The 26176-nt window shown below is 56.9% G+C and overlaps 1 protein-coding gene across 1 annotated transcript in view; it reads right to left on the bottom strand.

The window, feature by feature from the left end:
• Positions 1–437: 437 nt before the first annotated feature.
• The window catches only part of ATP6V0D1 (ATPase H+ transporting V0 subunit d1), a 65363-nt gene continuing 39624 nt past the window's right edge, over positions 438–26176 (bottom strand). The window contains exons 3-8 of the mRNA XM_064160593.1: positions 15145–15323; positions 10596–10675; positions 7206–7283; positions 5278–5454; positions 3295–3372; positions 438–1782 (exon numbers count right to left, since the gene is read on the bottom strand). Of these exons, the coding sequence (XP_064016663.1) occupies positions 1621–1782; positions 3295–3372; positions 5278–5454; positions 7206–7283; positions 10596–10675; positions 15145–15323 (754 nt within the window). The 3' untranslated portion in view covers positions 438–1620. The remainder of the gene's footprint in view (positions 1783–3294; positions 3373–5277; positions 5455–7205; positions 7284–10595; positions 10676–15144; positions 15324–26176) is intronic.

Here is a 26176-nt window from a genome sequence, read left to right on the forward strand (position 1 = left end):
TCAGGCTGCCAGCAAGGGCTTGGACCTGCTCCCCGCTGCTCCTCACCCAACCCCAGGGGTTTTACATTCATAGAAGGGTTTGGGTTGGAAAAGGCCTCCAAAGTCATCCAGTCCAAGCAGCAACCCAGCCCCACCATGGGCATCAAACCCTCACCCCAGGTGCCATGGCCACAGTTCTGGAACACCTCCAGGCATGGGCACTCCACCACCTCCCTGGGCAGCCTCTGCCAAGCCCTAACAGCAAAGACCATTTTCCTTCTCTCCCATCTAAGCCTCCCCTGGCACAATTTCAGGCCAGTTCCTCTCATGGTGTGACTCTCCTTGTCCTCACAACCACCATGACCTAGGACAGCCTCTGCCCCTACCACAGTGGCAGAGTCAGAAACCCCTCCTGGGAATGTGGAACAGGTGCCCAAGGAAGGAGGCAGAGCAGGGGGCAGGAGGCAGATATTTATTAGTGTGGAGAAGAGGGAACAGAGGGAGCACAAACACTGCAGAGGTGACCACAGCACAAGCTGGGACAGAGCCACTCTCCATCAGCCCCTCCCAGCAGCAAGCACTGAGCAGGTGTTTCCCACCAGGGAGGCTTCTCCAGTGCCATGAGCCAGCTCCCAGACCTCGAGCTGGACAGGACCTGAAGCAGCAGGGAGCAGGGCTGGCATGCCATGCCCAGGGCTTGGCTCCCACCACAGACAGGCAGAGCCTGTGAGCAGGGTGTGGGACACCTGTGCCAACAGCTGCACTCCTCAGGGTGAGCAAATGAAGCCAAACCCCAGGGTCAGCTGTGCCCATACAGTTCCATGGCAGAACCAGCCTGGATCTCCTGTGCCAGGGAGATTGTGCCAGCCTCAGGGTGGTGCAGGGGTCCAGCACCATGTGGACACCTGAAAGGAGCCCCAAATCTTGTGTGGTTGTGACAGGAAACTCCAAGCTGCAGGTCTTCAGGGAGAGGAAGGAGCTTGGCCAGCTTCTGGAAGCCTTTCAAGCTGCAGGGCAGGAGGGAAGATGATGAGAGCTGCTCCTGAGGTCAGAGCAAGGCTGTGCCAGCACAAAGGCAGTTGGAGCAGGGGGGAAATGTGTTCCACTGGTGCTTGGGCTCTGCTCTCTGCTCCATACCTGCCCCAGGCAGGGCTGCTGAGCTCTTCCAGGTCAGGGCTAGCTCCAGGAGGGCAGAGGAACTGCAGAGCAGCACAGGCTACTACACAGCACTGGCAAACCACAACCTCACTCACCAACGCTGACTGGGAGGCAGGGAGGGACCCTCAGCCATGGCAGGCCTGACCTGCTCCTCTGCAGCGCTGGCAACCCCTGGGAGGCAGCAGCACCCCTGCTGGTGCTTGCTCTAGAAGCACAAGCACAAAGAGATGAGGACAGCGACACGGGGACTATGGGATCCACGACAGGAGGAGGCCCTCCTGCTCCACAGGGGCCACTGCTCCCTCCGGAGCCCTCCCAGCACACACGACTTCAGCTCGTCAATAACTTAACTAGAGACTGTACAGCTCCCTCCTCCCAGCCAGTGCCACGGGTGGGACATGCCTGGAGTTTGGGCAAGGGGTAAGTGAGGGAGCTGAGAGGGGCTCCTCTGGCCCCCAGGGTGGGCTGGGGGCAGAGCAGGGCTCAGAAGATGGGGATGTAGTTGTCGATCTTGGTGCGGTGGCGCTGGGCGATGCACTCGGCAATCCAGACGATGTTGCGGCACTCCTGCTCCTTCAGCTTCACGAAGGCGTAGAAGACTCCGAAGTGGAACTGGTTGAGGAAGGCCAACTTGTTCAGCTTCACCTGGGGAGAGCCAACGAGAGGACATGCCACTCATCCACCCTCAGGCAGGAATCATAGAATCATAGAATCATAGAATCAAGCAGGTTGGAAGAGACCTCCAAGCTCATCCAGTCCAACCTAGCACCCAGCCCTAACCAATCAACCAGACCATGGCACTAAGTGCCTCTGCCAGGCTTTGCTTGAAGACCCCCAGGCACGGTGCCTCCACCACCTCCCTGGGCAGCCCATTCCAATGCCAATCACTCTCTCTGTGAAGAACTTCTTCCTAACATCCAGCCTAGACCTACCCTGGCACAACTTGAGACTGTGTCCCCTTGTTCTATTGCTGGTTGCCTGGGAGAAGAGGCCACCCCCCACCTGGCTACAATGTCCCTTCAGGGAGTTGTAGACAGTAATAAGATCACCTCTGAGCCTCCTCTTCTCCAGGCTAAACAGCCCCAGCTCCCTCAGCCTCTCCTCATAGGATTTGTGCTCCAGGCCCCTCACCAGCTTTGTTGCCCTTCTCTGGACATGTTCCAGCATCTCAACATCTTTCTTGAATTGAGGGGCCCAGAACTGGACACAGCACTCAAGGTGTGGTCTGACCAGTGCTGAGTACAGAGGCAGAATAACCTCCCTTGTCTTACTGGCCACACTGCTTCTGATGCAGGCCAGGATGCCGTTGGCTCTCTTGGCCACCTGGGCACACTGCTGGCTCATCTTCAGCTTACTGTCTATCAGTACCCCCAGGTCCCTTTCCTCCTGGCTGCTCTCAGCCACTCAGTCCCCAGCCTGTAGTGCTGCTTGGGGTTGTTGTAGCCAAAGTGCAGAACCCTGCCCTTGGCCTTGTTCAATCTCATCTCACTGGCCTCTGCCCACCCATCCAGCCTGTCCAGGTCCCTCTGCAGGCCTCTCCTACCTTCCAACAGATCAACACCTGCTCCTAGCTTGGTGTCATCTGCAAACTTACTGATGCTGGACTCAATGCCCTCGTCCAGATCATCAATAAAGATATTGAACAGGACTGGGCCCAGTACTGATCCTTGGGGGGGGCAAGAGCTGGTCAAGGCAAGCATAGAGCAGCCTGGGAGGTGCCTGTGCCCTGGCCAGCAGGCTGAAGGCTCAGCACCAGTGTCCTCTGCATCTTCCTAGGTGGTGGGGGCAGCTCTAAGCTACAGCAGAGGGCTCAGGACAGGCTCTGGCATTGAGGGAGGGAATATCTATACCCCCCAGCACTGGGAAAATGCTCCTTTCCCACATCATTATGCCCTGGTTTTGCTGTGGACTGAGCAAATGTCCACCAGCAGCCTCAGGCTTGCCTCCCACACTGCTCTCAGCATGTCTGGGTGAGAAGAGGGACCCATGGCCAACATTCCCTCCATTGGGAACATCCTTCCTCACCCTTTTCCTTCCCCCAGAGACTGCTCACCCACAGCACTGCAAGCAGGGCACACAAGAAGCTTGCTTCTACCCTGGGCTTTGGAAGTGGCACAGGCAGGCACTCCAAAAAGTCTCCTGGGGGGGCTCACTCACCTCATGCTCAAAGAACCTGTCTTCAAGGGTCTTGTCTCCAGGGTTGCTGCCAGCCCCTTCAAACAGCAGCTTGTACTCCTGCAAGAGGACAACACGAGAGGATACACCCCAAGCCCTCGAAGCTCAGCAGCACCTGGGGGCTCTGAATGTCAAGCAGACACCCTTAGCCACCATGGCAGGTGAGCAGAGGACATGGAGAAACCTGAAAGCAATCCCCAGAGAGACAGAGATTGTGTTTAATCCATCTGGGAGCTCACCCAGGCAGAGATCTCATTCCCTTCTCAAAGCTGTACCAGGACTGTAAGCCTGCAGGAAGAGATGCACCAGGTACAGACCCCTCCATGAACAGAGAGAGGAGGGTGTTTGGGCCATGGAGACCCTGAGCTCTGACTCCAAACAGGTGCTCAGCCACAAGCAAGGACACCACAGAATCACAGAAACATTCAGGCTGGCAAAGCCCCTCAGGGTCACCAAGTCCCACCCAGAACCCTACTCTACAAGGTGCACCTTAAACCATCTCCCTAAGCACCACATCCAAACGACTTTTAAGCACACCCAAGGGCTGGTGACTCCACCACCTCCCTGAGCAGCTCATTCCAGTGCCTAACCACTCTTGCTGGGAAAATATTTCCCCCCATATCCATTCTAACCCCCCCTGGTGCAGCTTGAAGCCATCCTCTCTTGCTCTATCGCTGCGAGAAGAGACCAGCACCAACCTCACCACAATGTCCCTTCAGGTAGCTGTAGACAGCCATGAGGCCTCCCCCTCAAACTAACCACCCCCAGCTCCCTCACTCACTCCTCATCATTCTCCAGGCCCTTCCCCAGCTTCCTTGCCCTCCTCTGTGCTGGCTCCAGCACCTCCACATCCCTCTTGTAATGAGGTGCTCACAACTGAGCAGAGTACTCAAGGTGTGGCCTCAGCAGAGCCAAGTCCAAGGCGACAATCACCTCTCCCTGCTCCTGCTGGACACAGCACTCCTGATCCCAGCCAGGATGGACTGCAGAACTGGCTCCTAACATCCAACCTAAATCTCTTCTTCTGCAATTTGAAGCCATTGCCCTTGGTGCCAGACACACCCAAGTGTGTCCTCCTAAGTCAGTGCTTCCCTGGGACTGAAGCAGAGCTCAGGCAGACCCCTCCCAGGGCTGGAGATGCAGCAGTTGTCTCTCACCACAGACACATTCCCACCCCTGCTAGTCACAGAGAGGCTGCCACTGCTGTCACACCCAGACCTCAAGGGTTTGGTGGCAAGGGCAGTCCCCACACCTTGGCATGGGGCACACAGGACATGGCTGCAATGACAAACTGAACTCCACCTTGGCCAAGCAGAGCACAGAGCCAACAACACAAGCAGCAGACTGGCAACCCTCTGCCCAGGAGCCATCAGATCCCCAAGAATCCCACAACTAACCAGGTTGGAAAAGACCTTTGAGATCATCAACTCCAACCTATCACCTAACACTTTCTAATTAACTAAGCCATGGCACCCAGTGCCTCATGCAGCCTCCTCTTAGACACCTGCAGGGATGAGGACTCCACCACCTCCCCGGGCAGCCCATCCCAAAGCCAATCTCTCTTGTGGTGAAGAACTTCCTCCTAACATCCAGCCTGAACCTGCCCTGGTGGAGCTTGAGGCTGTGTCCTCTTGTTCTGTCTCTGGTTGCCTGAGAAGAGACCAAGCCCAGCTGGTTACAACCTCCTTTCAGGCAGCTGCAGGCAGCAACGAGCTCTGCCCTGAGCCTCCTCTGCTGCAGGCTGCACCCCCCCAGCTCCCTCAGGCTCTCCTCCAGGCCCTCCCCAGCCTTGCTGCCCTTCTCTGGACACACTCAAGCACTCGAACATCTTTCTTAAACTGAGGGGCCCAGAACTGGACACAGGACTCAAGGTGTGGCCTAAGTGAGCTCTAAGAAGCTCTGACCCAGAGCAGGTCCCCAGAGCCCTCCCCAATGTCTCCACAGCCATCAGCACAGAGCACTCACAGGGTAGTAGTCAGCAACGTTTTTGACTTGCTCGTAGTCATCTGCTCTGGCCAGCTGGGCCAGGCCCTCAGGGTACAGCTTGCCACAGTGTGGGAACAGCTTGGCTCTGTCCTCCTTGGAGAGCTCAGTGCCAAAGGAGTTGATGGTGATAATGAAGGCCCTTCGGTCAGCTTCGAACTGCAGGAGAAGAGAGGGACAGCTCTGGCTGCAGCAGCTCTGCCAGAGCCTGGCAGGCAGTGGCACTGCCCTCGGCACAGCCACACCAAGAGCTGCCCTGGCACCAGAGCACCACAGAACCAGCCAGCTTGGGAGAGACCCCAGGCTCAGCCAGCCCAACCTAGCACCCAGCCCTGCCCAAACAACCACACCATGGCACTCAGTGCCAACCTAGCACCCAGCCCTGCCCAACCAATCACACCATGGCACTCAGTGCCAACCTAGCACCCAGCCCTGCCCAAACAACCACACCATGGCACTCAGGGCCAACCTAGCACCCAGCCCTGCCAAGCAACCACACCATGGCACTCAGTGCCAACCTAGCACCCAGCCCTGCCCAACCAACCACACCATGGCACTCAGTGCCAACCTAGCACCCAGCCCTGCCCAACCAACCACACCATGGCACTCAGTGCCAACCTAGCACCCAGCCCTGCCCAACCAACCACACCATGGCACTCAGTGCCAACCTAGCACCCAGCCCTGTCCAACCAACCACACCATGGCACTCAGTGCCAACCTAGCACCCAGCCCTGCCCAACCAATCACACCATGGCACTAAGTGCCTCATCCAGTCTTGTCTTGGACACTTCCAGGGACGACTCCACCACCTCCCTGGGCAGCCCATTCCAATGCCAATCACTCTCTCTGGCAACAACTTCCTCCAGCCTAGACCTTCCCTGGCACAGCTTGAGACTGTCTCCCCTTGTTCTGTTGCTGGTTGTCTGGCAGCAGAGCCCAACCCCACCTGGCTACAGCCTCCCTTCAGGTAGTTGTAGGCAGTGCACTGAGCTATGTGGTGCTCTGCCAGGGCAGGCCACACCAGCAGGCTCCTTCTATGGCCAGGGGCTGATGCCTGAGGAACAGCTGGGTAAGGAAAGCCTCAGCCTAGGTAGATGCCAAATCACTGAGCAGAGCCCTGCCCAGGGCATGGAGCTCCTCTCAGCCCTGAGGTCTGCATGCCCCACAGCAGGCTTTGGCATGGGGATAGGCCATGTGCTGAATGGCTCTGCTGCTCCCCTTGCTCATCAGCTCTGGGAGAGAAGGAAGATGCTGCCATGAAGGCAACAGGAGCCTCAGCACCAGGCAAGACTTGGACTACTGTGTCCACCTCTGGAGTCCTCAGCACAGCACAGACAGGGAGAGTCCAGAGGAGGTCACAGCAGTGCTGGCAGGGCTGGAAGGGCTCTGCTGTGAGGCCATGTTGAGAGACTTGGGCTTGCTCGGCCTGGAGAACAGACACCTTCTGGTGGCCTTTCAGTGCTGAAAGGGGCTCTAAGAAAGCAGGGGACAGACTTCTGAGCAGCCCAAGGGGTGATGGTTTGAACTGGAAGAGGGAGATTGAGAGTGGAGAGAAGGGAGAAATGTTTGGCACTGGCCCAGGTAGCTCAGAGAGGTGAGAGCTGCCCCATGGCTGGCACCATTGCAGGTGAGGCTGTTCATAGCTCTGGGCACCTTGCTCAGCATAGGAGGGTAGGACTGGATGACCTTGGAAGGTCCCTTCCCACCCAGTCCAGTCTGGGACTCCATGGAGATCAGGACTGGGGACCCACACCTGCCCAGCATCATGTGCAGGCAGTGTTCTCCTGCACAGAGGGCATGGAGAAGGTGCATGGGCATGCTGAGGAGCACCTGGAGCATCCCTCACGCTGACCTGAGCACAGAACAGCACCACTCCAGCACTGGCCAGCTCTGGGGCTTTCCAGACCTACCTCCAGGATGGGGCACATGGCATCTGCTGTGGTACCTCCCAGCACCTTGCAGAACTTGTAGAAGGACTCCAGGTAAGCCTGGAAGAGAGAAAGGGCAGATGAGCCCTGCAGAGCTTCACCTCCTGCCCCTCAGGGCCACTCACCAGAGGCCGGAGAGAAAGCAGGGACGTTCCTAAATGCTTTTTTAACGCAGCACAGTCACTCTTTATCCTGTGTGAGCTCGGGTGCCAAGCCCACACAAAGGGACAGTGCTTCCCAAGGAGCTGGAGACATGAAGGGTTGTGGTTGGGCTTTGCTGGAGCAACTGCATGAGCTTCCTGCAGGCAGGAAAGGCAGGCAGCAAGGGGCAGGCTTGGTGTGCTCCTTTGAGTCGCCTGACTCCAAAGCAGGCAGCGAAACCTCACGTGGTTTCCTGATCCCATTCTGGCCTCCAGGAACATGCCAAGCCACACAACTGGAGCTGCAAGGCCTCTGCTGGGCAGGCAGAGCTGTGTAAGCAGAGGCAGGAGATGAGACAAGACAGCTGTGAAGCAAACCCAGCCCCTGCTCTGCGAGTCTCTTCTCGGCGTCTCAGATCGGAGCGCTGGGGAGAAAGTCTCAGGCTTAGGGCACAGCCACGGTGCCTGCAGGGAATGGAATCCTTCCTGGAGATGGAGCAGAGCCCAGCTGGACATGACTGCATCTCCCCAGGGGTAGCCTGAGATGGCTAAGCTCAGCAAAAAGAGAACTTTCTCAGAAGAAGTTCAGCATGTGATTAAAACCCTCCCCTGGACAGACAGAGAGCTGCGAGCAGAAGGGCTTAAAAAGGGACAGAATGCAACGATGCTGAGGTGTCAGGGAGAGGGAAGGGAGGGAAGCTTGAGGAGGGCAGATTGAGAGTGGAGGAGAGGGAGAAACTGGTGGCAGTGAGGGTGGGGAGAGCCTGGCACAGGTTGAGGGTGGTGAGACACTGGCACAGGTTGCCCAGGGAGGTTGTGGAGCACAGAAGCACCCAATGTGATCGAAGATCACATTGGGTGCTTCTGTGCTCCACAACCTCCCTGGAGGTGTCCAAGGCCAGCTTGGATGAGGCTCCACAACCTCCCTGGAGGTGTTCAAGGCCAGCTTGGATGAAGCCTTGAGCACCCTTCCCTGCCCATGGCAGTGAGATTGCAACCAGATGACCTTTAAGGTCCCTTTCAAACCCAAACCCTTCTGTGAATCACAAATCTCACTGCTGTGTCACAACAGCTCCAGAGCTGACAGTGGACCAAAAAAATGCAGGTGTTGGTCACCTTCTGTGCCAGGAAAGCACCTGGGTGCCTGTGTTCTGTAAATATTTGTCATCACACAGGGCAAAAGGACACTGCTGAACATCACTCAGCACAGGAACATCAGCTGCTGCAGCTTGTGGTGCTGCTCAGATGCAGCACAACCTGTGGAGTGATCCTAGGAAGGAGATGGATAAAGGACCTCACTCCCTGTCCCACCTGGGTTCCAGTTTGTGCCCCTTGTCCTCTCCCTGGTCGTCACTGACAAGAGTCTGGCCCCAGCCTCTTGCCCTCCTCCCCCCAGCTCCTTTAGCATTGCTCAGCTGCCCTCTGGGGCTGCTCTTCTGCAGGCTCTCAGCCTCAGGGCTCTCAGCCTTTGCTCCTCACAGAGCTATGTGTCAACCTAGTACCCAGCCCTGCCCAAACAACCAGAGTATATCACTCAGTGCCAGCCTAGCACCCAGCCCTGCCCAACCAACCAGACCATGGCATTCAGTGCCAACCTAGCACCCAGCCCTGCCCAAACAACCAGACCATGGCATTCAGTGCCAACCTAGCACTCAGCCCCAACCAAGCAACCAGAGCATGGCACTAAGTGCCCCATCCAGGCTTAGCTTCAACACCTCCAGGGACATTGCCCAGCTGCCCTCTGGGGCTGCTCTTCTGCAGGCTCTCAGCCTTAGCTCCTCACAGACCTGCTCCAGGCCCCTCAGCAGCTCTGTAGTCTCCCCATGACTCCAGCAGTTCTGTCTCTCTGCAACTGGGGAGCCCAGAACTGGACACAGTCCTCCAGATGTGGCTTCACTAAGACAGAGTAGAGGGGGGAGAGAATCCTCCCCAGCCTGCTGGCCACACTCTTTGTCACAGCCCTCAGAAGGCCATTTGCCTTCTTGGGCACGGGGGCACATTGCTGGCTGATGGGCAGCTTGGAGCAGAAAGAGCAGAATGCAGGGCACTACCAGGCCTCAAAAAGGAGAAGGGAAACGAGATGGCAGCTGGCACCCAAAGAGATGCCCCTCACCCCCTCTTAGCCTGGCACTCACTCTGCTCCCTGCCTTCCCCCATCTGCCTCCCCTCTCAGCACAGAGCTCTGCACCCAGCCCTGCCTGCCCCCAGAGCAGTGCAGGCAGCTGGGTGGGAATGCCAACAGGCAGCTCCTCCTGCCCTCCTGCTGCTGCCTTCCCTTCACGCCTGACCTGCTCTCTGGCTCTCCAGAGAGGCCATGGAAGGTTCCCTCGGGAAGCAGAGGTCACACTGACTGCAGGCTGGCTGCCACCGGCCAAAACAACCTCGGCAGATACAATCTTGCATCCCACCTCTAATCCGGAGAGCAGAGATGGAGTGATAGGCACAGCCTGCACATAAACAGCTGCTCTGATACCAGCTAGAACCAGATGAGGCCTGCAAAGGAGACAGCAGGACCAGGACAAGGAGATTCTCAGCTTCTCCACAGTCCTGTGCCAATCACCTCCTCTACCTGCAGGACTCCCCCATCTCAGCTGAGCCTTTCACAGCACTCTACCGAGAGCATCGAAGCACAACCAGGGGAGGCTTGGGTAGACTCTTGGAAGGCCTTCTGAAAGAGCTGGGGGCAGAGAGATATCCCTGCCTGTGCAAGTCCTTCAGCCAAGCTTAAGGTGCAGCCACTTTAACCCTCTGAATGCTACCTGCAAGTCTAAACTCCTGTGCAAGCAGCCTTCTCCTGCCTGCTCGGGGCCTGAGGAAATCTACTCTAAGTAGGAGCCTCAGCAAAAACCTCTCCTCTTGGAGACACCCTTGAGAGCCTGACAGCTCCAAAGAATCCTACTCTGCCTGGCTCTGGCACCCTGAACCTGCAGAGTTGGGTGATGGGATGCCAAGCCCCTCCAAGAACACCACTTCTACTTTCCAGTGGATGCTACTCGTCCTTGGTCAGGTTTACTGTGGCACCACTCCAGGGAAGAAAGAAAGAGGGAAAGGAAGAAAAAAAACCACCCTGCTCACAACTGTCTTGAAGTCTCCTCCAAGAGGAGGACAGGCTCTTGTCTTTGGCTGAGCAAAGGCAGGCTCAGCTGGAGCTCCTGCCCTAAGCCAGAGCTGTAGCCACACCAGGAACAAGCAGAGATCTTAACACCTTTTTCCCTTCCCAGCAAGGTCTCACCTTGTAAAGTGTGTTTCGAATGATTTCAATGTTCATTTCATCCAGGTCCTGCTCAGAAATGCAGTCTTGGAAGAAAGCAGCTGAAACAGAGCCACAGACAGAGTTAGCATTGTCCTCAGCAGCCCCATGGCCACCACTTCTCAGAGTCCTCAACAATACCAAGCTCTGCGTCAAGCTCATTCCTCCTGGGCCAGGCCCTTTTATCTTCAGCAGCCACCAAATTGCCATGACTCAAAACCTCAGGCTCCACCGTGGCTCCCCAGGGCCACAATCATTTTTGGGGGCTCTCACATGGAGAAAAAAAAATCCATACAATCCCTCCTCACCAGCCTTGTTCTCAGCAGAAACCCTCAGCTCTAGCCCCCAGCACCAGTGCCAGAGCAGCCTTGTTTCAGAAGCAGCAAAACCCAAACTGTTCCCAGATGCAAGCATTCCGAGGTGACAGCTTCTGAACTGCTGCTGCAGCAAGGCAGCAGAGCTGAAGCATCTGCAAGACAGCAGCCACCAAGTCCTGAGGGAGCTGCTGCTGCTGCTTCTCCCTCCTTCTCCATCATCTCGGTTGGATTAAGGTAGTTATGAGGGCACCACAGCTCCTAGAGCCCGCTGGGTGAGTGGGGTCAGGAGCTGCTTTCCCTTCTCAGGTCTATCAGCCCCGTTCCCTGCATCTGCCAAGGAGCTTCACTTCTCCAGTGGGAGGAGAGAGGACACAGCAGTGAGCTCTGGTAGGATGCTGACCATCTGCAGAGTGCTTCTGGGAGGGGGAGCTGAGAAGTTGTTGCTACCCCAAGAAGAGATTTCAGACCTAACCCGGGGTGCCGCAAGCACTGCAGGTAAGGGCAGCTCTTGCAGCTCTAGCACTGGCCCAACTGCAGCACACAAAAACCCACCCAGCAAGGGGACTTGGATGCCTTCTTCAGCTCTCCCTCAGCAACCAACTTTGCTGAACTTGCTGCATGGGGAAATCTGATCTCCCCCTGCTCAGCCAGCCCAGCCGCGGCCAGCGGATGCCACACTGGCAGCCAGCGCTGCCCGGAGCTCTGCTGGGAGCCACAAAGCAGGTAGGCTGCAGGCTCACACCTTGGCTGCAGCTGGAGCTCCCTGCCACGGCCAGCAGCACCACTGTGCCTCCAGAGAGTCCTGAGCAGGGCTTAAACCCCGGCAGAGGCTTCCTTGAGAGATGCCACGTGGCTGGAGGAGCCAGCTGGCAAGGAGAAGAGTGCCAGGACTGGTTTGGAGTGCAGGGCTCCTTGGCTGGCCTGCATAGCTGAGCAGTGGCTACTTCAGAGTAGCAGAGGAATGAGAACAGAGCTATTTCAGTTCCTGGCCCTTCAGGCTCCCAAATTAGGCTCCCAGCAAAGCCTTCCTCTGCCCTGCTAACCTAGGAAGGGCCATCTGGGGTTAGGCATTCCTACCAAGCCACGTAGCTACCCCAGCCCTTGGAGGAGATGGAGCTGCTGTTCCTCTGCGTGTGGTCACTGGAAAGAGTGCAAGTTAAACAACTGGAGCCCACATGCCTGCTTGTTTAGGCAACACAGCTACTCCCCATGTCCTTCTGCTGAAGAAATGCCACACTGGATGGGACACAGCCCCAAGGGCACGGTGAGTGCAGAGGTCTGAAGGAGAAGTCAGCCTCGCCAGCGCCGGAGGTGGCAAAAGTGGCTCTGGGACCTGAAGGCAAAGACCCTCAGCTGCCAGCCAGGTTCTCTAGCACCACCTCACCAGTATGAATGGGATATTTCTGCTCCAGACCCAGCTGGAAGCTTTAAGGTCTTGGGAGTTAGCAGCTTTGAAATACTCTGTTCTGTCTCGTTCCCAAAAGGGGAAGGTTTTAGCTTACTCCTGAGGAGGATTTTCTTCCCACTCACCATCCCTACAGCAGCCCCCTACAGCTGCAGGCAGAGCTTTGGGTCTCCTACTGTGCTGCTGCCCTACCTTGTGGCCCAGACCTGGTCAGCCTGGATCGATGGTCTAAGGCCAACTGTAGGAGGTTCAGCAAGGTCAAGTGTCAGGTCCTGCTCTGGAGTCACAACAACCTCATGAACACTCCAGGCTCAGGGCAGGGTGGCTGGAAACTGCCCAGCAGAGAAAGACTTGGGGGTGCTGGTTGGCAGCAGGTGAAGATGAGCCAGCAGAGTGCCCAAGTGGCCAAGAAGGGCACCAGCATCCTGGCCTGGATCAGCAATGGTGTGGCCAGCAGGAGCAGGGCAGGGATTGTGCCTCTGTGCTGGACACTGGTGAGGCCACAGCTTGAATTCTGGGTTCAGTTTTGGGGCCTTTGCTCCCAGAAGCTCACAACTCTGAGGCTCACTGCTGCCTTTGTACAGACTCACCTGGTGAATCACATCTCCAATCCTGGGGTCAGTCTGGGGCCCCTCACTCCAAGAAGGACATTGAGAGACTGGAGTAGGTCCAGAGAAGGACAACAAAGGTGGGGAGGGGTCTGGAGAACAGGGCTGGGGAGGAACAGCTGAGGGAGCTGGGGGTGGTTCGTGTGGAGAAGAGGAGGCTGAGTGAGACCTCAGTGCTCTCTGCAGCTTCCTGGTTGGAGCCAGGTGAGGTTGGGCTCTGCTCCTTCATAACAAGTGACAGGATGAGAGGAAATGTCCTCAAGCTGCACTTGGGGAGCTTTAGGTTGGACATCAGAAGAAACTTCTTCACTGAAAGGGTTCTCAAACACAGGAAGAGGCTGCCCAGGGAGGTGGTTGAATTTCCACCCCTGGAGGTGTTTAAAAGCCTCAGAGATGTGGTGCTGAGGGCAGTGGTTTAGCACCAGACCTGGCAGAGTTAGAGGATGGTTGAACCTCAGCATCTTAAAGGTCTTTTCCAAGCACAGCAATTCTGGTTCCTGAGCCACCTCTGCCCTCCTTTGCTGGGCTCCACCTGACAAGTCTCTCTTCCCTGACAACCACTTCCCTTGCTCAGCTCTTACACAGAGCACTGGCAAAAGCTCCCTCAGCTCCAAACCTATCCAAGCTGACAGCTGATTTTAGAGTGCTTTGCTCTTTGTAGCAAGCCCAGCAGAGTGATTAATCACTGACTCAGGTCTACCTAATCACAGCTTAGCCCACAGAGGCTAAACCAGCAAGCTTCCTGTGACTACCTCTGCTGCTACCACAAAAAGGTTTCCATGCTTTCTCCAGAACCACTTCCTACACCTCTTGGCTTTGAGGAACACATTTCTCTGACCAGCTGCTCAGGAGACACTTGGGAAGCCCTGAGGCTGCAGGATCCTGGCTCTACAGTGAGCTTGAAAAGGCTTTTGGCATCTGTTTTTCTCTTGGCTTGTTTGTGTTGGTACCCAAAGACTATTCCTTGCTCTGGAGGTAATTGTATCAGTCTCAGAACATGTCTGGGCACATGCAGATCTCTCCAAGCATCTACAACAGCTGCCTGCAAGAAACTGCCCAATGGATCAGCTAAACTGCTGGTAATGAAGTGGCTCATGCCAGCAGAGGATTCAGCAGCTCCTCACTAGAGAAGCACACCTGCCCTGTGCCTCATGACAGCCATCACATCACTTAAGGCCTCTCAAACTTCCTCCTTCCTCCTGAATTTCAGGTGATGAGGCTCAAAAAGTGCTGCTCAATGGATATAGATGGCAGATCAGATCCAACCCCCCCCTGCCCCACCACAACAACTCACACAAACTAATCTTCTCCCAGGCTCACAGGATATCAGGGGTTGGAAAGGACCTCTGGAGAGCTTCCACTCCAACCCCTGCCAGAGCAGGAGCAGAGAATCCAGCACAGGTGGCACAGGAACACATCCAGGCAAGGCTGGAAAGGCTCCAGAGGAGGAGACTCCACAACCTCTCTGGGCAGCCTGTGCCAGGCTCTGGGACCCTCACACTCAAGAAGTTCTTCCTCCTGCTGAGGTGCAGCTTCCTGTGCTGCAGTTGCCATCCCTTGCCCTTGTCCTGTGCCAGGGCACAGGTGAGCAGAGGCTGTCCCTGTGCCTCCCCTCCTGACCCCCAGCCCTCAGGCACTGACAGGCACTGCTCAGGTCCCCTCCCAGCCTTCTCTCCTGCAGACTCAGCCCCAGGGCTCTCAGCCTCTCCTCACCAGGCAGTGCTGCAGTCCCTGCAGCATCCTTGCAGCCCTCCCTTGGCCTGTCTCCAGCAGATCCCTGTCCCTCCTGAACTGGGCAGCCCAGAACTGGATGCACCATTCCAGGTGGGGCCTCACTGGAGCAGAGCAGAGGGGAGAAGAACCTCTCTCCATCTGCTGCCCACGCTCTTAACACATCCTAGGACCCCACTGGCCTTCATGGCCACAAGGGCACATTGCTGTGCCACAGGAACTTGATGGCCACCAGGGCTCCCAGGTCCTCAACAGTCTGCACACTGCTTTGGACATTTGTTGAAGAGCACAGAGTGAAAAATGGTCCAGGACAGCCCAAACTTGACCTCGAGCCCAGCCACCACTGGCACTGCCCATCACAGTGTCTTCCTGGACCACAACTGAGGCTTAGCTAGACCTGGTTAGACTCGAAGAGAAAAGGACTTCTGCTGCACAGGCAGGTGAGGGGTAGTGGGGAAGGCTCTGCTCACCCAGGGGAGTGTCCACCAGGATGGCATTGTAGAGCTCCGCGGGGGTCTGAGCAATGTTGACAGCTTCCATCTGCTCGAAGCTTCCCAGAGGGTGGCACTTGGGCACCAGCTCGGCGATGGAGCGCTGGTGGAGGGTGCCAGTGATCAGCAGGATGACGTTGTCAATCATGTAGCTGTACCTGCAGGAAGGCAAGGGGAAGCCTGTCAAGGGCAGCCACACGAACCCCAGCGCCTGGCACCGCCTGGGCACGCATCTTGACCACACCTTGAGTGCTGTGTCCAGTTCTGGGCACCTCAATTCAAGAAAGATGTTGAGGTGCTGGAACATGTCCAGAGAAGGGCAACAAAGCTGGGGAGGGGCCTGGAGCACAAATCCTATGAGGAGAGGTTGAGGGAGCTGGGCCTGTTTAGCCTGGAGAAGAGGAGGCTCAGAGGTGATCTTATTACTGTCTACAACTACCTGAAGGGACATTGTAGCCAGGTGGGGGGTGGCCTCTTCTCCCAGGCAACCAGCAATAGAACAAGGGGACACAGTCTCAAGTTGTGCCAGGGTAGGTCTAGGCTGGATGTTAGGAGGAAGTTCTTCACAGAGAGAGTGATTGGCATTGGAATGGGCTGCCCAGGGAGGTGGTGGAGGCACCGTCCCTGGGGGTCTTCAAGCAAAGCCTGGATGAGGCACTTAGTGCCATGGTCTGGTTGATTGGTTAGGGCTGGGGGATAGGTTGGAGTGGATGATCTTGGAGGTCTCTTCCAACCTGGTTGATTCTATGATTCTATGATCTGCAGGCCCTCTGAATGTCTCCAGGAAGAGGCATTCTGCCCAGGAAGGCTCCTCCTTACCATCCCCTGCTCATGCCAGCCCAGGAGAAGGCAGGCAGGCAGGCAGGCAGAGGCTCAGCCTGTGATTGCCAGTGTGGGCACCTCCTACCTACCACCAAATACTGGAAGGGCCCTCTGCAGCCCTGAGCTCCAGCTGCTGAGCTCTGAGGGCTTTACAAGGATGTCTCAACCTCCCTGGAGCTCTGGTTCCAACATCTGAGCACACTCAGAACGACAAAGCTTCTCCTAACAGCTAATCAGGAGTCTCTCATGGCCACTTCTCTACTGTTTCTCATCCTAACCCCACACACCTCCAGGAGGAGCCTGGCTCCAGCTCCTCTACTTCCTCCCAGAAGGTAGCTGGGAACATTTGTCCTTCCAGCATTCCCACTGCTCTCTGTAAACCACCCTGCTCTGAGGACAACACAGGATGCTTTGGGTTGGAAGGGATCTGAAAGATCCTCTAGTTCCAACGTCCCTGCCATGGGTGGGGACACCTCCTGCTAGAGCAGGCTGCTCAAGAACCCATCCAGCCTGGCTTTCACCATTTCCAGCCTTGGAGCCTCCAAGGCTGCTCTGGGCAACCTGGGGCAGTGCCTCAATCACGTGCAGAAGCCTCCCCAGCAGGATACCAGCAATGGCTGCAGTCAGCCTGACTCAGGCTCAGCTCCAGAGCCAGCTCCACCTGGCCAAGGCTATGGAGAAAGGGTCACGAGGCTGAGCCCCACTGCCTTCCAAAGACAACAGGGCTGGCAGCTTTGGCACAGTCTCCATCCACACCCTCAGGAAGCTGCACACACACACACACACACACACACACACCAGGTTTGCCTCCCTTCTACCACCAGTAGTTACAAACCTCTTTGGCTTAGCCCATGTCCATGACTGGGGTGAGTGGCTTCAGCCTTTGGCACTGCAGTGGCAGAAGGGAACTCACCACAAGCTCCACCAGCACAAGCCCACAGCAGGCCAGCAATGTGCTCTGGGGGCCAAGAAAGCAAATGGCATCCTGGGGTGGCCAAGTGCATCCAGCAGGACTAGGGAGGTTCTGCTGCCCCTCTGCACTCATCCATGCGTGGCTGCAGCTCCTCCAGGAGTGCAGTGCCTCCAGCTGGGTGAATACTCACTCAGTGCTTCTGTTCCCATCTAATAAGCTTCACTCCTTGGCTGGAACCATTCTCAAGGTCCTCTCAAGCTGGACCTTAGCAGCCTTCATTTCCCTTTTGCCTTTCCACTGACTGCATAGAATCACAGAGTTGTTTAGGCTGGAAAAGACCTTTGAGATCAACAAGTGCAACTCTTAACCCAACACTACCAGGTCACCACAAAGACATCCCCCTCAGCACCACAGCTACACAGCTCTGAAAGCCCTCCAGGTATGTGGACTCCACTGCTGCCCTGAGCACCTGGGCCAGGCCTTGACAGCCCTTTGGGGGAAGAAATTGTTCCTGGACCTCCCCTGGTACAACTTGAGGCCGTTTCTTGTCTTGGAACCTGTTCTGAGGAAGAAGAGACCAAACCCCCACCTGCCTCCAGCCTCCTTCAGGCAGCTGCAGAGAGTGGCCTGGGGCAGCAGTGTGCCCTTGAGGGACAGCAATGTGCACCTGTGGCCAGGAGAGCCAGTGGGGTCCTGGGGTGCAGCAAGAGAAGTGTGGCCAGCAAGGCTAGGGAGGTTCTTCTCCCCTCTGCTCTGCCCTGCTGAGACCACAGCTGCAATGCTGGGTCCTGTCTGGGGCTCCCCAGGTCAGGAGGGACAGAGACCTGCTGGAGAGAGCCCAGGGAGAGCCAGGAGGATGATTGGGGGACTTGAACATCTCCCCTGGGGAGAGAGACTGAGAGCCCTGGGGGTGTGCAGCCTGGAGAAGAGAAGGCTGAGAGGAGACCTGATCAGTGCCTATCAAGAGCTGAGGGGTGGGGGTCAAGTGGAGGGGGCCAAGCTCTGTTCAGTGGTGCACAGCAATAAGCCCAGGAGCAGTGGATGCAAACTGCAGCAGAGAAGGTTCCACCTCAACAGGAGGAGAAGCTTCTTTACAGTGAGGGTGCTGCAGGCCTGGAGCAGGCTGCCCAGAGAGGTTGTGGAGTCTCCTTCCCTGGAGGCTTTCCAGACCCACCTGGCTGCATCCCTGGGTGGACTTCCCTGGGTGATCCTGCTCGGCAGGGAGGTTGGACTGGATGAGCTCTGGAGGTCCCTTCCAACCTTTAGAGTTCTGTGGTATTGTCCTTGTCTTTTGGTGCCACTGAGGAGCCCAGAGCTGGGCACAGCACTCAAGGGGAGGCCTCCACCAGTGGGAAGCAGAGGGAAAAGATCATCACCTTCCAGTTAGAATCATGGAATCAGTCAGGACTGGAAGGGACCACCAGGATCAGCCAGTTCCAACCCCCCTGCCATGGGCAGGGACACTCTACCCTAGAGCAGGCTGCACACAGCCTCATGCTGCCTGGCCTGAAACACCTCCAGGGTTGGGGCCTGGATGGTTCTCTCAGCCCAAAGCAGAGAAGGGAAAGGCACTTTGGCCTGATGAGTGGGAAGGCAAGAAAGACTGGTGACCTCCTCCATGGAGAAGGTCCAAGCAAGAGTTCAAGGGACCATGTAAATAAAAGCAATTGAGAGGAGAAGCATCCCCAGGCAGAGGAGAAATGGTGCTCCTGGCAACTTCACCCCCACCTGAGCCATCAACCAAGCTGAGAAGCAGGAAAGCTTCAAGCCAGATGAGGTGTTTCCAGTCAGCAGAAGATGCCTTCTTGTGAGAAGGGTGCTGGAGGCCTGGAATAGACTCTGGCAAGCTGCTGTGCCCCTGAATTTGTAAGGGGGCTGGACTGGATGACCTCCAGAGGCCCCTTCCAAGCCCACTGCACTTAGATCATGGAATCATAGAACCAAACAGGTTAGAAGAGAGCTCCAAGCTCAGCCACTCCAACCTAGCACCCAGCCCTGCCCAACCAACCACACCATGGCACTCAGTGCCAACCTAGCACCCAGCCCTGCCCAAACAACCACACCATGGCACTCAGTGCCCAGACAGCCTTGCCTCCAACCCCTCCAGCCACGGCCACTCCACCACCTCCCTGGGCAGCCCATGCCAGTGCCAATCACTCTCTCTGCCAGCAGCTTCCTCCTCACAGCCAGCCCACACCTGCCCTGCCACAGCTTCAGCCTGGGGCCCCTTCTGCTGCTGCTGCCTGCCTGGCACCAGAGCCCAACCCCACCTGGCTACAGCCTCCCTGCAGGCAGCTGCAGGCAGCAATCAGCTCTGCCCTGAGCCTCCTCTGCTGCAGCCTGCACCCCCCCAGCTCCCTCAGCCTCTCCTCACAGGGCTGTGCTCCAGGCCCCTCCCCAGCCTTGCTGCCCTTCTCTCAGCACCTTCCAGCACCTCAGCAGCTCTCTGCAATTCAGGAGCCCACAGCTGGACACAGCACTCCAGGGCTGGCCTGAGCAGTGCTGAGATTCTGTGAACTGTCCTTCAGCAGCACAGGGAAGAGGCACAGATGCTGGTAACCCATAATATTTGGGATTTTACACTTCCTTACTCTCAGTGCTAGAGCACCCTGAAAAGTGAGATGATGGGAAAGAAGCTCCTTGGCAGGAGCTGCTCCAGAGCAAAGGAGGTCAGGCTTGAACTGGAATGGCAGAAGGAGCTGTGCATGGCTGGAGCTGGAGGCCTGCTGAAGTTCAGGATTCCCTGAGCACTGGAGAGGGAATTTCAGGCCAGCACATGGGGACTCAAGGGCACCTGCTTCTCAGCCAGGCACTGGGATGCTGCTGGTCTTTCCCAGCTACCAAAGACACCACCCTGCAGCCCATTTCCCTCTGAAGCACATCAAAGGCCAGGAAGGAGCTGGATCCAGGCACATTTGGGCAGGTTTTAGGAGATGGGCTCTCAAACAGGCTCAAAAGGCACATCCATGAACAAATCCACACCTGAGCTCCTCTAACAGGTGCTGCTGGGCTGGCTAAGATACATCCTGGCCCTGTGATCTCTGCAAAGAGCCTTCCTGTGCCTGCAGCCTACCTGCAGAGAGACCTTCAAGCCAGAAGCAGGGCAGTCAGCCCAAGCTTCACCTCCTAGGAAACCTCCTTTTGCCCTTTAATCCACGAGGTCATTCCCCTCCTCTCCCTTTTCTGTTTGTGCAGCCCTCACCATGGAGATGATTGCAATCTCCAGGACAGCAAGAAGGGCCTGTTTATGAGACCTGAGGGTATGCCCCTTGCAGCAAGCAGCTGGCTCCTGGCAAACACAAGCACCTGCACCCCAGCAGCTCCACGAGGTGCAGCAGCCCAAGGACAAAGCAGATCCTTTCCTACCTCCACCATCAGCCCTCAAACGTGCAAGCTTGCTCAGGGCAACACAGTGGCTCAGAGGAAGGGCCAGCCACAGGATTACTCTCACCAAAGCAAGGCAGCAATGTAGGAACAGACCAAATTTGTCTCCTCACCCTGGCTGGAGTGAAGGAACACTGCCTCAGGGCTTCTCTCAAGGGAAGAGTCTCCCTTGCACCTATGGGAAGGGATAACAACAGGTCCCAGTACAGGCTGGGAGCTGCTCTGCTGGAAAGCAGCTCTGTGGAGGAAGATCTTGGAGTGCTGGTGGGCAGCAAGTTCTGCATGGGCCAGCAGTGTGCCCCTGGGGCCAACAGAGCCAATGGCAGCCTGGGGTGCAGCAGGAAAAGTGTGGCCAGCAGGGCTAGGGAGGCTCTTCTCCCCTCTACTCTGCCCTGCTGAGACCACAGCTGCAATGCTGGGTCCTGTCTGGGGCTCCCCAGGTCAGGAGGGACAGAGACCTGCTGGAGAGAGCCCAGGGAGAGCCAGGAGGATGACTGGGGGACTTGAGCATCTCCCCTGGGGAGAGAGACTGAGAGCCCTGGGGGTGTGCAGCCTGGAGAAGAGAAGGCTGAGAGGAGACCTGATCAGTGCCTATCAAGAGCTGAGGGGTGGGGGTCAAGTGGAGGGGGCCAAGCTCTGTTCAGTGGTGCACAGCAATAAGCCCAGGAGCAGTGGATGCAAACTGCAGCAGAGAAGGTTCCACCTCAACAGGAGGAGAAGCTTCTTTACAGTGAGGGTGCTGCAGGCCTGGAGCAGGCTGCCCAGAGAGGTTGTGGAGTCTCCTTCTCTGGAGGCTTTCAAATCCTTGCTGTGTGAACTACCCTACAGGATCCTGCCTTAGCAGGGAGGTTGGACTGGATGAGCTCTGGAGGTCCCTTCCAACCTCTCAAGTTCTGTGACTCTGTGAAACATGGTCACAGAATTGTCAGGGCCAGAAGGGACCTCAAGGCTCATCCAGCTCCAACCTCCCTACCATGTGCAGGGACACCTCACACTAGAGCAGGTTGCCCAGAGCCACACCCAGCCTGGCCATGAAAGCTTCCAGGGATGGCTCACTCCAGTGCACACCAGAACCTCTCTCCTGTCCCCAGCTCTGTGTGGATCTTGCTCTCTGCAAGCCACTTGCAGCCTGCAACTTGCAAAATCAACCACACAAGAGGAAATGAGGGGAAGTGCCTGGAGCCCTTTCTGCTCACAGTGGAGCTCCTGGCCTGCTCCAGGCATGCCAAGCTCACCCATGCCCTCCCAAGTCAGCTTGGCATGAAAGCCCCTGCCAGGTTTGAGGAGAGCAGCCCAAGTCTGTCCCTCTTTGCTCTGGAGTCTCCTCACTGGAGACATTCAGAATGTGCCCAGATGTGCTCCTGTGTGACCTGCCCGAGGTGATCCTGCTTTGCTGGGGGCTTGGACTCTACCTTTCAAGGCCCCTTCCAACCCCCAGTGCTCTGTGACTCCTGAGTGAGGAGCTCCTGCTCTCACCACATGGTGCCAGAGAGGCAGCCCAGCTTGTCTCCAGTGCCAGAGAGCAGGGTATGGCTCCCCCAGTTTTGGTTCCACCCCTTCACTTGCTTCTTCCCTCCTCAAGCCTGAAGAAACACAAAGACCAAGTGCCAAGGCTTCTGAGGAGGCCCAGCACCAACTGTTTGAGCTCTCCCTCTCCAAGCTGCTCCCCTCTTGCTGCCAGAGGGGCTGATGCCTGCAGGAGGAGCAGTGACCAGGCTCAGGACAGAGGGGACACTGCTCATTCCAATTTCCACTTGCGACAGCATTTCAAACCTTTGCAGCAACGAGAGAGCTGCGGCAGCAGCAGCAGGACAAAGGTCTTCTTGTGCCTGCCCAGGCCAGGCAGACACCAGCACCACTACCTAATCCTTCCTGATAGCTCCCATTTCCTCCAAGCAAGCCCAGAGCAGGTTTATTCCCCTCCAGTCCCTGCTTCACTCCAGCAAAAACAGTCAGGGCTTAGCCGATCGTGACTGTGAGGCAAAGCTCCCAGTGCCAGGGCAGCTGGAAAAGCCTCCCCTTAGCTGTGCAAGGGGCATTGCTTGCTTCCCTGTGCCAGGTGCCAACAAGAACCCATCTGCCTCCACCAGCACAGCTGTACCAAGGTCCTGGCTGGGCTGGCATTTCCTCCCAGGCCCAAGGGATTTGATTTATTACAGTAGCAGCAGTTTTCCTGGGAGCCTCCAACTACTCGGTTAATAAAGCAGCTTTTGTCACCACCTTCCTTATCTCTGGAGTTGTGACCAGCTCCAAATGTTTTGGCTTCATGGTTGATGCATGCTGAGACCTCTACAAGAGCAGTTTAACCTTCAGTAGCTCTTGGGGCAGCTACTAAAAGGAGCAGGCTACAGAGCACAGCAGGAAACAGGAGCAGTTGGTCGCCTGCAATGCTGTGAGGTCTTATAGAGCCATAGAATGGGCTGGAAAAGGCCTCTGAGGTCATCCAGTCCAACCCAACCCCACCATGGCCATCAGACCATGTCCCCAAGTGCCGTGGCCACACCCTTCTTGAGCACCTCCAGGCATGGGCACTCCACCACCTCCTTGGGCAGCCTCTGCCAATCCCTGACCACTCCACCAGCAGAGACATTTTTCCTCCTCTCCAACCTAACTCTCTCCTGGCACAATCTCAGGTCAGTTCCTCTCCTCCTATCACCTGAGACCAGGGAGAAGAGCCTAACTCCACCTCTCTGCAACCTCCCTTCAGGGAGCTGTATCACAGAATCACATGAGGGCTCTCCTCAGCCTCCTCTTCTCCAGATTAAACACCCCCAGCTCCCCCAGCTGCTCCTCCCCAGCCCTGTTCTCCAGACCCTTGCTGTCTTTCCACAACCTGCTTGGCATAGAAGAGAGATTAGGATGGTCTGGTGAGAGAGTGGAGACAGACAGAAGGACTCACAAGCTCCTTGGTGAGGACCAGCTCCTAGGAGCACTCAGGAGGAGTTCAGAGGAGCAAGCATCCCAGGGAAGCTCCATGTGAGCTCCAACCACTGACCCATGGTGGCAGAGCCTTCATTAAGTGGCCACCCAGCAGCTCAGCTCCATTCCCCAGCCTCACTGCCACAAAGATCACAGCAGAACTCACAGTGTCACAGTATCAGAGTATCATCAGGGTTGGAAGAGACCTCACAGATCAAGTCCAACCCTTTAGCACAGAGCTCAAGGCCAGACCATGGCACCAAGTGCCACGTCCAGTCCTGCCTTGAACAGCTCCAGGGACGGCGACTCCACCACCTCCCCGGGCAGCCCATTCCAGTGTCCAATGACTCTCTCAGGGAAGAACTTTCTCCTCACCTCCAGCCTAAATCTCCCCTGGCGCAGCCTGAGGCTGTGTCCTCTTGTTCTGGTGCTGGCCACCTGAGAGAAGAGAGCAACCTCCTCCTGGCCACAACCTCCTCCTGGCCACAACCACCCCTCAGGTAGTTGCAGACAGCAATAAGGTCTGCCCTGAGCCTCCTCTTCTCCAGGCTAACCAATCCCAGCTCCCTCAGCCTCTCCTCGTAGGGCTGTGCTCAAGGCCTCTCCCCAGCCTCGTTGCCCTTCTCTGGACATGCTCAAGCATCTCAATGTCCCTCCTAAACTGGGGGGCCCAGAACTGAACACAGCACTCAAGGTGTGGTCTAACCAGTGCAGAGTACAGGGGCAGAATGACCTCCCTGCTCCTGCTGGCCACACCATTCCTGATGCAGGCCAGGATGCCACTGGCTCTCTTGGCCACCTGGGCACACTGCTGGCTCATGTTCAGGTGGGTATCAATCAGCACCCCCAGATCCCTCTCTGTCTGGCTGCTCTCAGCCACTCCGACCCCAGCCTGTATCTCTGCATGGGGTTGCTGTGGCCAAAGTGCAGCACCCTGCACTTGGAGCTATTGAACCCCATCCCCTTGGACTCTGCCCATCTGTCCAGGGCCCCCCCCACTTGGATGCTCGACCCTCCTGCTCTGAGCTGTCTGCTCACGCAGGGAAATGGACACAAAATGCATCTTCAGGCCAAGTGTCAGAGGCCCAGCTGTGCCCTGCCTCCCTCTTCCTGTCAGCCCCTGAGAACCTGAGCTGTGGTGTTCTCCAGAAAGGGATGTTCACGGAAACAGGCCCTCAGGTGCTACTGAGAAGCATTGGTAACATCACACCGAGGAGCTCAGCTTCTTATTAAAGGACAGGAAACAGCCAACGAGCACAGAAACAGCTCCCACAGCAGGGGAGAGAGGTTGACTTGTGGCTTCCTGAGGTCTGAGACAACTAAGGTCAGCATCTTGGCTCCTCCAGCACAGCACAAGGTGCAGTGGGCAGTGCTTGGGCAGAGAGAATGAAGCAGAGGAGTCAGAAGGTGGCTGTGTGGGGTGGGGGAATTGTCCCTTCCAGCAGCAGCAGCAGGTCAGAGACCATTCTCACTGCTTCACAGACTGCACTGGGTGGGCAGGAACCCTCCTAGGGCATCTTGTCCAACCCCTCTGCAGGCAGCAGGGATGCCTCCAGCTAGAGCAGGCTGCCCAAGGCCACATGAGTCTCATCCTGGATGTGTCCAGGGATGTGGCCTCAAGCACCTCCCTGGGCAGCCTGTGCCAGGCTCTCCCCACCCTCACTCTGCACAACTCCCTGCTGATGCCCAACCTAACTCTGCCCTGCTCCAGCTCCAAACCATTGCCCTCAGCCTGTGCCCACAGCCCCTTCTGAGCAGTCCCTCCCCAGCCTGCCTGCAGCTCCCCTGCAGGTGTTGCACTGCAGCTCTAAGCTCTCCCTGCAGCCTTCTCTTCTCCAGGCTGCACAGCCCCAACTCTGCCAGCCTGTGCCCATTGCAGAGGTGCTCCAAGCCCTCTGACCACCACAGTGGTCACCTCTGGAGCCTCCAGTTTTGGGAAGCAGGTTCTCAGACAGGAGAGAATAGAGAGGCTGCCTTCAGTGGCCAGCTCTGCACAGCCTGGAGGAGAGCAGCCACGCAAAAGCCAGCTGCAGGTAGTCCAACAACACACATCTTCCTCCTCTTGGAGTTACTCAAGCAGAGCCACGGGAAAACAAGACAGTCAAGAAAGATTAAAGTGACCTGCTGTAGGTTGGGAAAGGCTTTTTAAAGCAAGAGAGGCCATAAAATGCATGAGAGCTCAACACCCGGAGTGGTTACACCTTGGCCTGAAGGCAAGTCAGGCATTAGCCCCTCAAACAGGACTTTTCCCTCCCCCCTGCTACCAATCCAGTCAAAGAGTCATTGTCCTGCAGGAGACAGGTTGGACTTTTACTGCTTTCTGCTCCAGGATACTCAAGCAGCAGTAAACAATGCTGCAAATGGTCACAAAGCATGACTAACGAGGGAACACTGCATGACCTGCCTCGCTCAGGCATCCTCCCCAGCCCTGGCCAAGCTGGAGCTAAACAGCTGCTCTGCGAGGGGTCATGAGGACAGCCCTGGTGCCACCCGCAAACGGCAGCGGGCTGGGAGAGCCAGAGAGTCACCTCCTGCTCCAGGCTGGCAGGCAACTTGCAAGGTCAGCCAGGTCAGCCTCCCTGCTGGCCTACAGCAGGCTGCTCACAGCCACAAACAGCCTGACTTGGAATGCTGCCAGCCAGGGGGCATCTGCCATCTCCCTGGGCAACCCGGGCCAGGCTCCCCCTACCCTCAGTGTCAAACATTTCTTCCTCCTCTCCACTCTCAATCTCCCTCTTGCAGTTCAAACCATCTCCCCCCCCTTGGCCTGGCACAACAGGACCTGCTCCAAACTCTGTCGCCAGAGACACTTTCAGCACTGCAAGGCCACCAGAAGGTGTCCCTGGAGCTTTGTCCTCTGCAGGCTGCACCCCCCCTACTCTCCCAGCCTGGCCTCACAGCAGAGCTCCTCCAGCCCTGCTGTGACCTCCTCTGGCCCTGCTGCGGCAGGTCCCTGCCTGTGCTGTGCTGAGC

Source organism: Pogoniulus pusillus, chromosome 20 (genome assembly GCF_015220805.1).
Source record: "Pogoniulus pusillus isolate bPogPus1 chromosome 20, bPogPus1.pri, whole genome shotgun sequence".
Lineage (NCBI taxonomy): Eukaryota > Metazoa > Chordata > Aves > Piciformes > Lybiidae > Pogoniulus > Pogoniulus pusillus.